The sequence below is a fragment of the Morone saxatilis genome, unplaced genomic scaffold, assembly GCF_004916995.1.
Source record: "Morone saxatilis isolate NCDOM2014 unplaced genomic scaffold, NCSU_SB_2.0 Contig1, whole genome shotgun sequence".
Taxonomy (NCBI): domain Eukaryota; kingdom Metazoa; phylum Chordata; class Actinopteri; family Moronidae; genus Morone; species Morone saxatilis.
The window spans coordinates 14,430,342-14,448,819 of NW_023339651.1; the positions used below are offsets into that span (position 1 = coordinate 14,430,342).

Sequence of the window (18,478 nt, forward strand, 5' to 3'; positions counted from 1 at the left end):
TGGAATATAATATTTATAGGTTTTTATTAGTGTATAATCACAATCGTAACCTTAAAATGAACCGATTTTATCCACTGAGGAAGCAGTCGAGTGGCTGTATGGATGCCGCCATGTTCAAGAGCCATGTTTTTACAGTGACCCAGAATGGACAAACCAAATAGGCTAAAAGGTTAGAATTCCAACATGTTTGGGCCTCCTGTAGTATTTAGTATTTTTAATTTAAACCAAAGCTAATGGATCGAAATGTAATGTTGCAGACACTCACTTCCTGCGAATCTTACTCCCCTATTGACTACTGTTTTTTGTGTTTTTTCATTATGTTTGTTGTATTTTATCTCTTTTATAGCTCTTATGGATTGTATTGTCTGCCTTGCAGCAAGAAAATTTTCAAATTAGAGGCAGCATGAGTTTGAATTTTATCGTATTTTCTGGTAGTGCGAGTGTAAATGTCACTGCTCATGGGCAGAGAGGTTTCTGAAAACAAATGTGAGAAATCCTCATGAGCTTTAAGTGTTAACAATTTATAAACCAGGAGTAATTTCATTGCATTTGATTAATGAATTTGAACCTACATGAGCCTTATTATTTCTAGTGCTTTAATTGGTAATTGTTTTTTACCATAGTGGTTACTACATACAGTATTTTATTAAATAGAGTTTCTCTTATTTTTCTCTTGGTTTTCGGTTGATGCATCTGCAGCCACTCAGCTCCATTTGAGGTTCATTCTTTTTGTGAAGAAAAAAACAAAATGTATTTTAAGACAAGACAATTCAATTCTCTTGGGTGTTGGGATTTTAGATCAAAAGAGGAGCAGTGGTTTCAGAAACAAGAAGAGGTTGGCCTCCTAAAATATCATCTTATTCCAGTCCCAAGCACTGAAGAGTAAAACGGAACATTGCCCAGGCTTTGTTCTGAGCCTTGCTGGACACCGATTAGCCATGCTAGCACTGGCCATGTGGCTACATGCCTCCGTGCCTCCGCCTCCAGAGTCTCTCAGTGAGGGAAGTCTGAATGCTAAAACGAAGGATTTTTCTTCAACATTAGCAACCAAATGACAAAAAACCCCACAAATTATTATTTTTTGCATGTTTTATCAAATGTGGACCATTGCTTCTCATGGGAGGTAAGGGATCTGGAGGGCTGGTCATTAGTTGCATTAGTTCATTTAAAAAAAAAAACAAGTTGTTGGTTTTAACCACAAGTATAGAACATTTGTACCGATAGAAGGAAAGCTCAGAGGGACAAATCACAGGGGACACAGATGTGAGATTTGATCCTGGCACAGCAAAACGACATAATCATTCCAGAGTCACAGGTTTTTATGTCACAATATGCAACTTTTTGCCTCAAGGCAGCGTGTGTTTGTGAGACGCACCTTACTCCCTCTGCGATGGGCAGCTCACACCTCAATACATGTCAGTCATCTTGATGAACTATCTAACTTGGCCCCAGGCTAAGGGAGACAGCATCTGTAAGTCCAACAACATCGAAGAAACTAACAGTCAACTCAACCAAACTGGTTCAATACAGCATGGATGATTATGGACATGGTTTGGAACAGGCATTTTTGATTTTATATTACACTGCTGGTCTTTGGTTTGACACGCCATCATCCTTGGTTCTGCATAGTCTCACTTTGATGGCCACAGCCCAATTGACTTATGCTCACGATCAATATAATACAACCAGAAATACTTCAAACATGGAAAAAAAAGTCAATATCAGCTAAATTAGGGATATTGAGAATTGCACATAGATAATATTTAAAGAATAATTATGTTGGGTTTTATTTTCAACTTTCATCTTATTTTCATAGTTTCTGGTCATTGTTCCTACCAGTAGAAGTAACACTGAACTCAAGTTCAATTAGTTAAAAAGCTCAAGGGGTTAGATGAGGAGACTGTAGTATTGTGAATGTACAATTTTCCTCTGCAGTGAGGGATTATTATTGACATTTCAGGTCTCAATTTCCATTTTACATTAAAAAAACCTGGTTTAGATGATCTGACTTCACTGTCGGCTTGTGTACAACCAGTTTGACTGCTTGTGTTTCTCACCCCGTCACACTTTGCTGTAGCACGCACTGTAACCCCTTTTTCTGGATCTTACCACAATCCACTTGGAGGTGCTTTGGCACATTGTGGCCTATCTCTGGAGATGATCTCAGGCGTGGCTTTTAAACTGGTAATGGGAATCAAACCAGCACAGCATGGTTGGACTTATGGCTGCATGGCTAAAAGTGCCAATTAAAAATCCCTATGTGTCTGACTTATATTTACTGCAGGGCTAGAAACATATGGTGAATTTATTATTCTTTTTTTGGTGCAAACAGGTGCCTGTTGCACCCCAAAACGTCACTGATGGGAGTGGTGAGAGTGAATCAGAACAGTGAAGTTGTCCTCTGAAAAACCGAAACTATGAGAAACTATGCTATAAAGCTCCATAGAGCTGGGGGGAACTGCAGAATCCGGTGATTCTTTGTGGGTTCAACATTACTGATGCTGCATCTTAAACTTCAGCTTCTCCAAGCACCATTTTATCTCCAACTAACTCTTTCTTTTCTCCCCTTCCCTGCTCTGTTTGTCTCCCTCCCTCTCTGTCTGCAGGATGCCAAGTTTGTGGAGGAGAGGAGGAAGCAGCTGCAGGGCTACCTGCGCATAGTGATGAACAAACTGATCCAGACACTGCCGGAGTTCACAGCCCGCCCCACCAAAGAGACCCTGCTGTCTCTGCTGCCTTTCTGTCTGTAAGTGGACACATACAGGCATGTTCGATACAGCATCTGAGCTTTTGTGTGAGCATATGTAGTGGTGTGCGTGGGTGAGGGAGATTGAGGGGAAAGGATGCCAGCACATGTGTGCAGGTGCAGGGCTCCTGTCTGTGAAAGATTGATGCAGTGTTACAGACATGTTAGTGGAGGAATCCAAACAGGAACAGTCAGGGAATATGTTACAAGGAAATAAATTAGGGAATGTAAATATCTTTATAACTTTCTTTATGTAGTCATAGCATTAGGTGGAGGTTTCCGGTCCAGTGTTTTGTCCACAGCAATCTCAAATGGAAAGAAAGGAAAAGGAAAAAGGGAAAAACTGTCATTTTTTGGCAGTAGTTTGTACGTATTATACCAATTTAATCTACAAGATTTTCAGAAATAATTAGCTGCCACGGCTGTTGTCGTAGCAGTTGTTACAGGATACAAACGGGGAGGATTAATGTCACTGAAAATGCCAAATCCCTTGTAAACAAACTTCCGCGTCTCTCTGCGTTTTACACTCATACGCATATTCACACATACAGCGTATATGTTCTCTCACACACATTCACACGCACTCAGACTAGCAAGTGTGAAAGTGCATGATGCCTTGGCTGCCCACCTACCTCCCAGGCTACATCCGAAAATGAGATGTTCCAGTCATTTCCTGTCAATATTCACATCAGTTTCCACTTACTGCGATCAGTCAGCGAGCGTGACCTGTCACACCGTCTGACTGGAATGTCATTTCCTCTCTGGAGACATCTGAGTCATCGGGCTAAGGCAAAAACAACAACAACATAGTTGAAATATATGTAGACAAGAATGTTTATGTTTATGTTATGTTTATGTGATAGTAGATATGTGATTTTATAATTAAATCAAAGGGATAAACTTCTAAATCCATCTTGCTTATTATGAAAACTGTCTAGGAAGAGATCTACATAATTATCCAAGATCATTTTGGTAACCATGGTAACATGTTTGCACATCAGCATGTGATTGCAGGGATTTTCCCAGATACATCAGAAAGGAAAGAAGTTAAACAGAGGTGTGCTGTTCTTTTTACTATACCATCTCCTCCCTATTATTACAGTACACAACGCCTCTTCTTCATCCTTTTTCTACATTATTTATGATATATAAGATCTGGATGCAGTCTTGACTAATAACTCTGATAATCAATAATTTCTTCCTGAGCTTGGGAGAGAAGATAAATTAACTCATAAGCTGCAGTAATAAATACTTACTCTTTTACTTGAGTGAAAGCAGCAATACCACAGTGCAGAAATACTCTATCACATTACAATAAAAATTAAAAGCTAAACTATTTAACAAGTAGGCTGGCTCGGCTCTGACTCACCAATGACTAAAAGCCAGTCCGAGATTTACTCTTTCCTGTGGCTTCTCTCTCCTTTTCTCTACTAAGCGTCCCCCAGTCTCCTCCTAGGTCGCCGCTGCCTTTAGCTATGTCCGCAGATACTTCTGAGCCCAGTTACATTGACCGGTCACCCTGCTCCGGTTGTGGCACAACCAGCGCCACTTTCCATCAGCGTTCTCCAGTTTTTCTCCATAAAATATGTTTCACCAAAATCAGTGACTTACAGAGTAGTTGGTGGTGTGTGACTACTTCGGTAAAGCGTTACATGCTTGTTGCGACCCAAAACCAAGTCACATAATGCGAGAACAGGCATAGGGGATGCAGAGTGGGGATGACAGAGGCACCTTTACCAGATTACAACTCGGTGTAGCATCAAAATGATAGCGAAGCTGATATTTTAAGGTAGAAATGTTACATGTTGTTGCTTTAATTACAAGTACATAAGTATTTGCATCAAAATAAACTCAAAAAGTAAAAGCACTCATCGTGCAGAATGTCTAATTTCCAAATCATGTATATTATATTATTGGAATTATAACTATGGATGCATTAATGTTGAAGTGCTGCAGCTGGTAAAGGTGAAGAAGTAGAGGTATAAATTATAAAGGCAGCATGAAATGGAATTACTTAAGTACCTGAAAATTGTACTTGAGTGTAGTAGTTGAATAATATACCTACCACCACTGGCTGTCAGCCACCAGAGGCAGTGATGATGCAGAATTACATCACCAAGACTGTCCAATAAATAAGTTACCTGTCTGTCTATATGATTTTATGTTTACACCTCTTGGTTCTCTTGTAAGAACAGCAAAAATGTGTCTTTCTTTTTCTTGGTCCGGCCCTTGAAGCAAAGTCTGCTAAAGACTTCATAACAGTACTTTCTTCCGTTCTTTCTACACTGAAATATTGTTATTCAGACTTCATACTCTTCATATGTACATCTATTCTTGCACAGTTGCTGCATGTGTTTGGGATTACTATTGTCTGCTTATGTACCAATTACTCCTGACTTTTATCCCAGGAACACGGCAGGTTAACCATTAGTAAACAGCAAAACAACAGGGGACGCTGGCCAAACTCTGCTTTACCTGGTGGTGTGAAAAGCTAATGTCCACAGCAACTGCAGAGAAAGTTGATCTGTACATCACGCTAACAAGTTTGCACAAGAACATCTTGAGCATAACATGTTGCACAGAGCCTGCAAACCTGTCTGCCCTTGATGAAACTTTATGACGACAGCTGACAGACTTGATAGTAAATGACTTTTACTCGCATATGCAGGTCTGTCTCAGCTTGTGGTGATCTGGACTGACACCGAAATTCTCAGCACCATGACTCAATGGAATTGTAGCCGACATTAAATCAACACCGATCAGCATACAATAATGTACCTCATGTGTGCGTGTGAAGGCATACAGTACTCTCTAGTTTGTTGCCAGTGTTGCTCTGAGGCCCCACCCGCGTTGCCATGATGTATAATGGTTTAACATGGTGTTACTGTCTAATCTGGACCCCGTTAGTCTGTTCAGTTGGCGTGGTCAAACCTGTGCTGGTCCAACATCTTCAGTGAGGGATGAAAGACTGATTAGTCTGTTCATTAACTTAATGAAGGGGGGAGGGAAGGAACGTAGAGAGAATGCAGAGGCAAACGAGAACACTGGCTCTAGATGGAAACCATACATTGCTTGCTCAGCCATAACTGATCCAAATTAATAAAACATTGAATATCGTGAATTCTCAAATAGTGGGCAAGTCTCAAATAATAGATAGTACAGGCTAATAAGGCCTGTTGCTAATATAAGCCGGCTAAGAAAGGACATTGAGGGGGAAGAAATTAACTTGGTAAATTTCCACTATATGGATGGATAGATGGTTGAACACATGCACTTTTCCCAGATTGCTCACTTTTACTAGGAACATTACAGAATGAATCAGTGCCCACAAACTAACGATACTACATTATCTACGTACAGCTAATTATCCTCCGGACCTCCGTGATGTTGCCATATTTTGCTGCTGGCAGATTTCTGTCACAATGGCAAAGCCTGGAGAGATGCAAACACAAGACGCCAGATGTTCTGGTGCATTTCACAACAGCCATTTCACAACAGCCATTTTGACATGAAATAGTAGGGTAAACACAGGTGTTACTACTGATACCAATTCAGGTTTTGTTCCATTCGGGTCAAACAGAGTCAGGGTGCTGCTATTGTGCATGTTGGCTCACTGGAAAGGCTCTGCTACACTAAATGGAACGGAACATTAATTAGTATAATTGGTAACACCTGTGATTACCCTACTATTTCATGTCAAAATGGCTGCTGTGAAAAAGGGTCTATTGAGAGAATTTGAAGCCATTGGACACAGAAGCAATATAGGAAGAGCAATTAAGAGAATAGGACAGTGGAGGATGGAGAGGACGGAAGCTGGTCTGAGGTCTGAGGAGGAGACGGACTGGGGTTCAGCACTCCAGATCTCCTGCTGAGGCACTTGATGGATATCAGAGCTCCTTAATGATGCTGCACTGACCTAAATGCGTGCGAAGATAGGGTGTAGTAACTGTGGCAGTGTTGTGAATGATGTTATTTTTAGTGACAATATCCTGGTTACAAATCCATACAAAGTCACTACTTTACTATGAACATCAGCTTGAAGTTGAGTCATTCAAAAACTATATTACATGCCAATCTTTGTGGGATTTTGTCATAATTAGTCACTCAGATTCATATAAGTCGGCAGAAAGCTTGCCTGGAAGGGTTCCCACTGTTTTGATTTAACTTAGCAGTAGTTTGACAAAGGCACTGACACCAAACATTGCTATTTGATCACACTGATCTTTTACAGACAGCATATGAAAGTAAGAGTGCGTGACATCTTATGTTTTTAGAGAATCAAATAACTGCACCCTGGAGAAATAATGATACCTGCTATAGTGTATAGTTCCTTTTTGCTTGCACAATACAGAGAAACTAACATTCTGCGTTTAAATATGCATTTCTGAGATACAACATTCAGAATTCAATCATTCTTGCCCTCAGAAATAGTAGGTTGAAACCTTCCAACTCCACTGTCTCCACTGACTAACATTTAACACTGCATCTGCATCTTTGTCAGGGTTTGGCTCAGTTGTCATCTGTTGACAAGTGAGCTCAACACTTAATTATTATTGCTATTAAAAGTATAGCATCAAAGAATGAATCAATGTCAAAGTAAAAATGAAGTTTGATTCTTAACCTTTAATCCATTATGAAAAAGAAGTTGACAGCCATGGAAAGAGTTAGTTAGTGAGTTTTGAGTATTCTGGTAATTGTTATTTGCCATGCTAGCAGTAGTAGAAGAAGATTACTTTATTGTGTACACAAGGTAATTGAAATGTGTCTTTTTGCACATCCCTCCTAGTTACACATAAACACACATATGTGTTACATCAGAGACATCAAAGCGCGGGGTCGCCTGCAGTGCTGCACCCCTGGAACAGTTTTAGGGTTCACTGTCTTGCTCAAGGGAGCTTAGGCAGGGTTACTGGTCGGCCTTTTTCACCTATAGACCGTCCTGCCTCCCTGGGTCCAGACTGAAATATCCCAACAGCTACTGGATAAATTGTCATGAAATGTAGTACAGCTCTTCGTATCCCCCTTAAGATGGATTTTTATGATTTATGACTAATCCCTTGAGTTTTCATCTAGGTCCCTCATCAAGTTAGACTTTTAATTTTTCCCGTACTTTGGTTTACAATCTAATACCTGCAAAACTATTGCCATCAGTCTCAGCTGTACTTTGTTTATTCCTATAATTACTAATAGTAGTATAATAATAGTATATGCTAACACACAAATGAACATCAGCAAGTTAGCATTGTCATTGTGAGCATTATAGCATACTGCCATTAACATTTAGCTCAAAGCACCACTGTGCATAAATTAGAGTTGCTCATGTCTGAGTCTTGTTTTAATGATTATGACCAACAGTAGGCCAACATTAATCCACCTTTTCATTCTTTATTTATCACTAACATTTATAAATATTAGTTATTTTTTCATATTTTTTTACATTTGTATGTGAGTAACAGGCCTGACAACAGCAATGACGTTTGTGCTTGATGGCTATCACACTGATACACCTCTCTTTGAGCCTCTCCACACTCCCTTCTTTAGACTTGCATGCTGCAATTTTTCCTCACTTGTCTGGAACAGCAACGTGGTCACACCTCTCTCTGGCTCTGCCACCACTTAGTATGCAGCTCGACCTCAACACTCTTATGGTTTACTCTGAACACAAAGTACACACACTCAGTCTGGGTTCTCGCTGTATTGACCTGCTGCCTCAGAGAAACAGCGTTGCGGACCTTTGTCACACTGTCAATAGCAGTTTGTGGCAGTTTGACTTCAGAATGAGAATGCAACCTTTATTGTGGTGACCTGAAACTGGAGACGTGTACTGTATGTGTGTGCATGTGTGAGAAAGGATATGTATTGTAGAGAGAATTGTTGATTATTCAGACTGTACTGTTCACCACACCCCACATTTTGCTGTTAGACAATCAATTTGATGCATGCTTGTGTACCCATTTACTGTAATTATGCTACTTTGCTGTCAAATTATTAATATTCCAACAGTGCCTAGGAAAGTTATTATCTTGCACAAGTCAATATCATGTCCAAATGGGGGACAAGCACACGCTGAGAGTCAGAGAAAAAAATCTATAAGCCTAATTAATTTAGCACATTTAGCTACTTTACCCAGTTTGATATGAATAAATGAGATGGCTTGCAGTTTCAAATCTGCATGCTGCCCCCAATTTAGTATGATTTTTGCTGATTTAACTCCCTATCGCATCACTGTTTGGCCAACCTTGGTCAAATTCAAATTGTGTGACTGCACTTGATTGAGCTTGCCTGGTGCGGTGGAGATATGGGAATAAGAGGTACTTGCGCCACTGCTAAATGTACATTTTCAGCCAGGGGAAAAAAGGAATAACGTCCACCATATTAACAAAGTTCAGGCTGTTCTCAAATTGGCTGGTCACACCCCCCCCCCCCCAAAAGCCGTTTGATCTTGATGGTTACAACAGGGACACTTTGCAGCCATACATTTTTCATACCTAAGTTTGAATCTCAACTTGCTTACGGTTGCTGTGCTGTGACTGTCTCATCCGTGTCTCAGCCTACTTCAACATGACAGAGCCTCACTGCCCTCTTACTGTGCTGCTTTTTTAGGCCCTGCTGCTTCGCATACAAGCATATGGCTCGCGGTGTCACTTTAAGCCAAAGCACCTCACCACGAGTGCGTTTATTTTTAGCATGTGTTGTCCGAGTGGGAATCAAACTCCTAACACAGGCCCACCCAGATGTCCCAGATAACCTTAATCACAGCTCTAGAGCAGCTGGGGTGTGCCACTAAAGAGGCCAGGTGGACATCAACATGGTAATGCCCTTTGTCTCTTTGCTGTTTTAAATATTTATTGAAAATCCGTTTGTCCAAGAAGCACTTGAACTCACCACTCGTATTACAAATTCATTGCAGCATCACAAGCAGCAGGTGAGGGGTCACTGTCTTGGGGATGAAATGCTTCAGAAGGATTCAAGGAGAAAGAATTTAACTCCATGCATTCAATCCCTCTGCTTTTCATTTCCTTCCTTTGACAAGTGCCTCTCATTCATCCTCACCGTTATCAGATAAGATTAGAGATCAGGGGTTCACGTGTTGTGAGCACGGTCGTTAGGGTAACTAGGGCGATGATGTCATCAAGTGGCCAAGACTATTTCCTCCTGAGTAATGAGAAGCCTAAACATCATCATAAGATCAGAAATGACTATAATTTGGTTCCTTGGGTCACAAATAATGGCTTCCGGTGGCGACAGCAGGAATAATTAGGTTGGAAAGAAAAATAAAAGGTACTGAAGGACAAAAACATACCAGTTACTACTAAATGAATTCCATATGATTTACATTAAAGTAAAAAAAATATGTTTTTAGGTGGACGTTTGTCCCTCCCACAATGGTTGTGCCAATCGTAGCGTAGCAAATGTAACTAGAAACAACATTCCTGTCAAGCGTAATGTACTGTATTTTATGTATATTTTATGGTAAGAACACCCTTCAAAAAAACAAGATTGTTTATCTCATCTCCACGTGCTGATATAGTGTTCATGTAGCTGTAGTGAGAGCAATACTGATCATTTAAATGAGAGTTTGGAGGGCCGTGTCGTATTTTAGCTTTTCCAAAACTAAAATAAGAGAAAAGGTCACAGAATGAATTAAACAGTGTGTTTATCTGCTTGAACAGATGCTGCAATCACTGCCATGTCCTGCTAACTACCTTACTACCGTACTACCTGGGTTTGAGAAAACATTCAATTAGTCCTCATCCTATAGAGCTTTTCTCTTGTAATGTTAAAAGTGAAAATATACTGTTTCACATTATGAACAGTACAGCGCTACAATAAAACAAAACTACAGTTTCTTTCTTCTAATGTCCTTTGTATAAATCAGCCATTGGTTAGAGTGTTGACAGGTGTAGCCTCAGTGTAGTCCTCAGTGAGCACAATAATGTGTGTAGCCATCAAGTTTTTTAGCCAACTAGGTACAACTCTTAAGATCAAATGTCATTTCAGTAAGAAAATTTGTTTCCAGCTAGAAATGAGAAGTAGTATTCTGTCAACCTCTGTCAGAAGTAAGACTTTTGAGTGGTAAATCCACCGTTATTATGGCAAACTGTACATACTGTACACTGTACGTGAAAAAGGGAGATAGGCAGTCAATTAAATACATCAGTTTTCTGTTAGCAATTAATGTTAATAATTGAGATTCAGCCTTTTTGCCTTATAAAAGTTTCTCTGTTTGCTTCCGGGTTTTCCAAGAAGAGTGGAAGAGAAATGCTGCTTTTAAGACTCCAGATGCAGAATCAGTGTTTTCTTTGAATAATAAACTTCCCCAGATGTTCATGGCTCTTACTTCTTCTTTCTGCTGTTTCCTCTCATCCAGAGACACACCCCAGGCCAACGATGGTGGAGCCAAGACGCCCCGGTCCAAAACCTCATCCCGCTTTCCTAGACTGGGCCGCAGCCGCAACCAGGAAGCCAGGCCTGAACCCCAGAGTGGCGACCTTTAACCCCAGAGCCTTTGAACTAGTAATCTCTCACTAATAATCGATCAACTGCGGACGACGATGTTCCTATCCACCCTGGACTGTTACACACAGGCTCATAGTGTGTGAGGACATTAAGGGTGTCTAACGGACAGATAAAAAGCCTCAGTCGAGGAGGGGAGATGGAAGAGTTCACATCGCAGGCCTCTAGGAGATATGTAAATGTTTCGGTGCATTGCCTGGCTGAGTAAAGGATAAATGACTCCCCCGAGGCTGCCTATCGATGGACCCAATCATACAGCCCCTCTTACCTCACTGAGAGACCAAAAGACTCTCTGTTAACTGCACATGAACTAGCCTGGACTGCTATCTCTAATCTCAAACACAATGAGATGACGGGGACATGTTTTTTTTTCGTACTCAGTTTTGTAGTGAAAGTGTATCATGGTCACAGTGCCTACAGTGTTTTGTAGCTGCTTTCCTGCTCTGAGTAGGGTTTGGATGGGTGTGTAGAGAGGTGAACAGGGGGTAGACTAAAGAACTCCCTTGGGCAATGAACGGTGTCAGCATTATTGTGCCAATACATTTTAGACGATGATGATTCACAATCTCTGGCGTGGACCACCAGGCAATGGGCATTCCTTTTTCTACTTCTGTTATATTATTATTATGATTATGATTATGGCTATTACGGATAATCTGCAGGAAGTGTAACATATCTTAATGTCACCGGGGATGCAGTAATTATCAAAATATCTTTTTTAATTCCACATAATGATTATATTAAAGGATTAGGTTTAAGCACCACTGATAAAACCAACATCTCTTAGGGATTGTACTAAAATGATTGGGGTGAGGAGGTGGGAATCTTTTTGAAGACCTTCCATAGCATTATTATTTTCTTTGGACCCCTCCCCTTGACTTCACTATTAAGAGGCAAAGGACAAAGGATTTAAGATTCAGTAATTTAATTTTAACCTATATATTTATATATAGTGGAATAATAATGTCCACAGTAGCCATTAATGCACACACGTAACAAAATGATATATTATTCTAGCCACATTATTTTAGAGTAAATAAAGGGCTCTACCAACCTACCCTTCAGCAAAAAGAAAAATAGATAACCCTTCCTCCTTTTTTGACCTCCCCCCTAATAATTTTTGGACAGTCCCTTATCGAGAAAGTTCATAAATAAGCATAGATTCTCACTGTTTCCTCTCATAAATATATATTCCTCATATCCACAAGTCTTAGATCAGTTTCAAATACTTACTGTGATGTGTATGATAAAAAAATCTCATAAATAGTTTTAAGCAGAAAGGAAGGGAAACACTATTTTACCATTGAAATAGAGATGAAGCTGTGTTCCACTATATCACATAAATTAAAAGTCTTCATCAAAGGCCGACGGGCTATACTGAATGCGATGTTTAAAGATTGTTTAACTAATGTGCCCTAGCAGGATTTAATGCAGCGTTATGTTGCAAATGAATGTTTTAATGATGACTAAACACTTGAAGAAAAGCTGCTTGTTAGAGTGCAAGGAAAGGGCTGCTGAGCATCAAGTGTGTGTAAAACAGAAGCTCATGCATATGTATGGTTTACCCAAGAGTAGTCAGAGACTATGTTCAAAACGAGGAGCGATTGCGTTATAGGGGTTTCAGAAAACTTGAATCAAAAGGTTGGCTCGCAAAAATGGTAAACATTGTTCACCGTCTATGAGGGGAGGTGAATAAACAAGGCTTGTGGGTTTTAATTAAGTTGTTATTCTTACACAAAAGTGACCCTCACAAGTATCCAACTACTGGTAAACACTGCGCCGTGTTGTAGGTGAGGAAATTCTCACAGGGATGACGTCAAATAACCTTTTTTTTTTAATGATATTCTGTCATCTGATAAAACAGCCTGGAAAAGAAAATAAGGTATAGTATCAAAACGTCATAAAGTAATTATTTCACACAGTTCAGACATTCTTTTTGGACAGGTGGCACTGCTGTTGCATCCTATCAAGAACATGTTATGTAAGTTAAACATGGATATCTGTGATTATTTTTATTAAAAACTATACTCTGCTGTGATACAGTAAAACAGTAGAATTGGTAATATTTTAAGTGTAGCACTGACTTGTATGCATTTGAAAAAATCAGCTCACTGCATCTTACTATATCCTGCACCGCTGACGAACCACATAGTCACAGTTTCTCCATTTTAACAAGTAGCCTTTTCATAAACATCTGTGTGGTTGGGGTCAGTGTGTCTCTGGGACCACCAGTGGGTCCAACTTCCCTGCACAAATATATATGTGGTAATGTACAGTAATTATGCACAGTGGAGTTTTGGAGTGGCGCCATGGAGTGATGTTTATATGTGTGGGTCACCATTTTGGTTGTATGATCCATGAACACCCGGGCGAGATTTTGAACTTAAAATGACATTTTTGTTGATTAAAGGAACACTCCACAACACTCCACGGGGCACCTTTAAACCTAGAACTTTTTGTTCCAGATAACCGAAGAAGGTGCTGATCTTTTCTCTTGCAGTTGCTAAGCAGTTACTCAAAACTAGTTTGAATCAGGATTGTTTTGCTGAAAGTTAAAATGATCTTTCTTTTATGGCTTGAAGCTCTAAATGCTAAAAATATCTCAGGTACTGTCCAGAATATACAAGTACAAATGTTTCATTGACAATACCAAGAAAAAAAGAGGCCAGAGCTCCTGGCAGGTTTACTCCTCCATCTTGGGGTATAGAAGTTTTCATATGATCATAAGTAGCTCCATCTTCCTGCCTGAGAATCCACCAGACGTTGGATGAATTGAATCTTAATGTACTTTGAGGCTGTTAATCAGAGCGGTGACAAGCAAACAAAGTGGGTTTAGTTTTTTAGAGATGCAGCCAAATTGTTCTCTTGCAGTATGCCATGTCTGTTCTCGCATACTTTTCTGTCCTTGCCTTAGTCAGCAGTCAGGCCTTATCTATCAGTGTCACAGCAAAGAGGGGATGAACAATAAAGTACATTGTGTACAGTACAATACCAACGCCTCTGTGTCAGTGTTGTTATTGTTAACCTTGTTGTTTGCATCTGCAGATGAAGGCAAAAGGCCATTACACAGCTGCAACAGTAACAGTTTTCTGTGTCAACGCATGTCAGTAATACCTTATGCATGTATGCATATGTAGGTACTTACAGTAGGTGTGTATAGTGTACTTTAAACACAGACAGGTGTGGGATAAAGCGTGCATATGTTTGTATAGCGAGATGAGTGCATCAAGGCTCGCATTATATTCTGCATGTGAACTGTACGCATAATGGATTGATAGATATTGTGAATTCCATCTTCTGAGCATCTGTGGCCCTCCGTGCATCTGATTTGCTTGTCAGATGATTATTTAACCTTCACTGCTCCAGTAAGCAGTCTCTGAGCTTTTTATTCAAACCGCTTAGCCATTTTGAGGAAAGACTGCATTTCTGTCTGTGCTGGGTGTGCTGTACCGGGTCGGTAGAGAGAAGAAATGGCGAGGGTGTACAAATGCTCATTGTCCATTGACCAGAAAATTGGTTACAAGCCCATTTAGGATGTGGATTGTTGCTTTTGGCAATGTTAGAAATTACACACACACACATACACAACTGGCTGCATGCAAGCCGTGTCTCTGAGTGCTGACACAACACATCTCCTCCAATGTTTCTATTGTTTTAATAAACTGGATTAGAACGACCTGGCTTGGCTATGACATGTATCAGTTAGAAAGCTGAAAAAGTGCATATAATAAAAATATATTATTATTAGAATATATATATATATATATGCTAGATTTGGTCTGTAGAAGGAGATTGGAGGGTCAAAACAGATGTCACACATGAGTCAAAAACAAGGCAAAACACCTGGTAGATGACAGGAAAGCATTGGTGCAAGACTGAACTGTTTGCACTTTGTAACAATTGGGAACTTTTTCATCTGACATTTTACCCATAAAATCAAACCTGAACTTACTACATCAAGAGAGGAGTGGGCTGCACAAAGCCAGAAGAGGCCCATTAGCTCGAATGACTGCCACAAAGGAGGACATTTTGTACGCATGGCAGATACAGAGTCCGGTCCTGTGGCTGTGGGTGAGTCAAACCTATTCCCATCAGGCCTGGATAAGAGAACGCACTCATGAGGGACAAACAGGAAAACATCTTCACGTCAAACACGCATTAAGGTAGGTCATGTTTTCCCATGTCCAGCAGTAGCATAGATTAATGTCTATAATTACAGTGAAGCATTAATTCCACTCATTAATGGCAATGGCAAGTTGCAGCAAATATTGCAGTAAATATGTAGCAAGTAATTTAAGCACTTCACAGAGCTCTTTTGCCCTGAGTTGAGCCTTTCAGGCAGCACTTCCACCGAGTCAGGTAAGACTGTCGTTGCAATTTTTGGCATACTTATCCTGCTGACAGAGGCATAATATCTATACAGCCTACTATATTCACACACTGATGTGTATTTATAAATCATGTCTAGCTCCTTATGCTCCTTAATGTATTGTATGTGTGAATATTTGTAGCGAATTTAACTTGTCGTGTAGTTCAGAAGTGAAAGATAAAAATCCTTGACTTTTCATACCACTTGCAAACTCGAGAGTAAAAAAAAATATATATTTTTTAACCAAAAATGCTTTTTAATTGAAGAGCGCTTAGGTTACTTTAGAGAAGATCTTAGATTAATGCAGTACAGAAACAGAGGTGAGCCCCCGTCTCCTTTGCAGTGACAAAAGCAATATGTATAATTCAAGTAAAGTAGTTTAAAACTATTACCTGTATTTAATTGGATAATTTGACTGGATTTTACACTACTTGTAATTCATGTATTTTGTATGTATCAGGTTCATACAAAAAGAATAAAGAGCAGACAAAATGAAATCATTCTCCCCTAGTGGGAGTTGGTCTTGAACCAAGATTGTCCTTATGTCATCCACCGAATACATTTGCGTCATTTCACCTTCTCATCTCCGTCTACTCATTGTCCCATTCTCCTGACTCTCCTTGAAGATATGGAAGTCCTTCTAGGCTCATTTTACAGGACCTTATGTAATTATCAAGCTCTAACCTTTGTGTGAGCAACATCAAGGAGACAGAGACCCTAGTTTAAACAAGGTCATTGTATAAGCAGTACTCCTATCTCTACAACACACAATGCCGGCTTGGCATCAAGACGCATGTTCATTATAATGATAAGGAACAGTCTGACGTCTCAGGCACCCGACAGACAACAGGCCCTTCAGGAAGGAGCTTCCTAATAGATTAGAGACTAATAGAAATTAGCATGTGCTCCGTATTTATGCTTACAAGGAGGGTAACAGCAGATTCTCCTCAGAGACTGAGGAGTCTCCATCGGCTCTGCTGAGCTACATCTATCTGAAAATGCTTATGTCAGTGATTACAGTAACTTTAGCCTTTGCTACTTTTGATTGCTTTTGCTTACTCATACATATTGTAGAGGATACTTTTCTATACACCAATTTCTTGATAAAAAGTAATGCGGTCTGTAATATGTAGGGCATGAACAGCAATGAAAGGAGCTTTTACTTTAAAGAGAAATTCAGAGGGGTTATTATTGTATTTTTGTCCATTGTGACTACATTGAAACATGAAAACATTTTACTCACCATCTCCATTGTAGAGACCACAGTCTCCTGTAAGAACTACAACAATCAGTGGCAAAGATTTTGATCATGTGATTTGACAGTAATTATTTAAAACACTTTTTTTTAAGTGCCACCAAAAATAAAAAGTGGTAAAAGGTGGACTGGGAAAAAAACTGGAAATCTGTTGGGAAACTGTCAGACACAAATCATTTTCTCATACTACTCTAGCGCACACCCCGGAAGTAGGATTTCTTTATTTAATTTAAAGATTTTCTTTCTCTGTTGAGAATTGAATGTTACTGAAATTAAGTTTTGTGCTATTTCAGGCAGAGAGTTGCAGCTCTTCTGTCTCATTCATTCTCAGTATCATTGGCTACCAGTGAAGTACCATCCAATCACGATCATACATAATTCTAATTCCTTAGCAGAAGTGTCTTTCAGAAGTAGTATGTATTGTAGAGGTGAGATATTTGATTATATTTTATTTATAATATGTTTAAGTCACTTCTGAATTCCAGTATTGTAGACTCTTTGTTGTAGAGCAACCCAAACAAAACACACTGTATCCTGCTATATCTAGAATCTGTGCTATGACCTGTATGCATGCAGAAGAATAAGGCACATTTGCTGTTTGTTTTCTAATTTGTTCAGGTTTTGAATTGTTTGTCAGAAAAAACAAACAGGCATGTGAGCACTTTTTTTTTTGTAGTACTCACAGGCTCCTGTTCTCCAGCTGGCAGAAGTTGAATTGAAGGTTCACCGTATTCCCTGCATGTGGTGAAGTGCTCCTCCTCTGCACTTTCAACACGCAACACCTCTCTCTGTCTCTATCCTGCTTTCTCCTCGTTTGGATCTCTTCTCACATTATCCCCCTCTCTCTACTACACATCCCTTGCTTTTTTCAGCTCTGTCACCTCTTCCCGTTTCTGTGTCTCTTTCAGATTTCCGTCCATTCTTTCATATTTCTTCTCCCCTCCTCCTGTCCTCTCCTCTACAGGTCGCCCCATTCGTCTTGCTCTCCAGCCTCTCACTCCCTCTCTCCCCCCTTACTCTGATCTTCTCTATCCTCTCTTCATCCTCCAACTATCTTTCTACCTTTATTCTTCTCTCACTGCCTTCTCACACCCTCCTCCAATCATCACCTCATGCTCTCTCTCTCTGTCTCTCTCTCTCTCTCTTTCCCTACCTCTTGTTTCCTCTGAGACTCAGCCTGCTTGGCACATTGTATTTACTCAGCCCGTTGCTGGCTGCCTCTGTTTATTACCTATTCAGCGCTGAGGCAAGAGAGACGTACAGAAATAGCCCTTCTGAGAATTTTCCACCCAACACTCCTGCTGCTGTCTGTCGCTGAATCTTAAAATGCTGCGTCGGAAAATTGATTGTTTCAGGGTTTTTTGTCCTTTCATCTTTTACAATTTATGCTGTATCAAGTGTCGACTCCCGCCTGTTGTGCCAAACAAAGTTCACGTGACCTGTAATTGCAGGGAGCAGGGGTGGTGGATCATGAAAATGGATCACCTAAGGCTCTTAACAGAGGATACATTTCTGTTGTGTCTTATCTGAATTAAATCCCAAGTTGAGCTGTAATGGATTATGTTAATTAATATGCTATCAGTTCTGGGAA

The 18,478-nt window shown here is 40.0% G+C and overlaps 1 protein-coding gene across 1 annotated transcript in view; it reads left to right on the plus strand.

Moving 5' to 3' along the window:
- snx29 (sorting nexin 29) overlaps nt 1-14,252 on the plus strand; it is a gene marked incomplete in the record, with an annotated part of 122,016 nt that extends 107,764 nt beyond the window's left edge. The window contains 2 exon segments of the mRNA XM_035663881.1: nt 2,607-2,746; nt 11,118-14,252. Coding sequence (XP_035519774.1) covers nt 2,607-2,746; nt 11,118-11,244 — 267 coding nt within the window.
- Nucleotides 14,253-18,478: the final 4,226 nt, after the last annotated feature.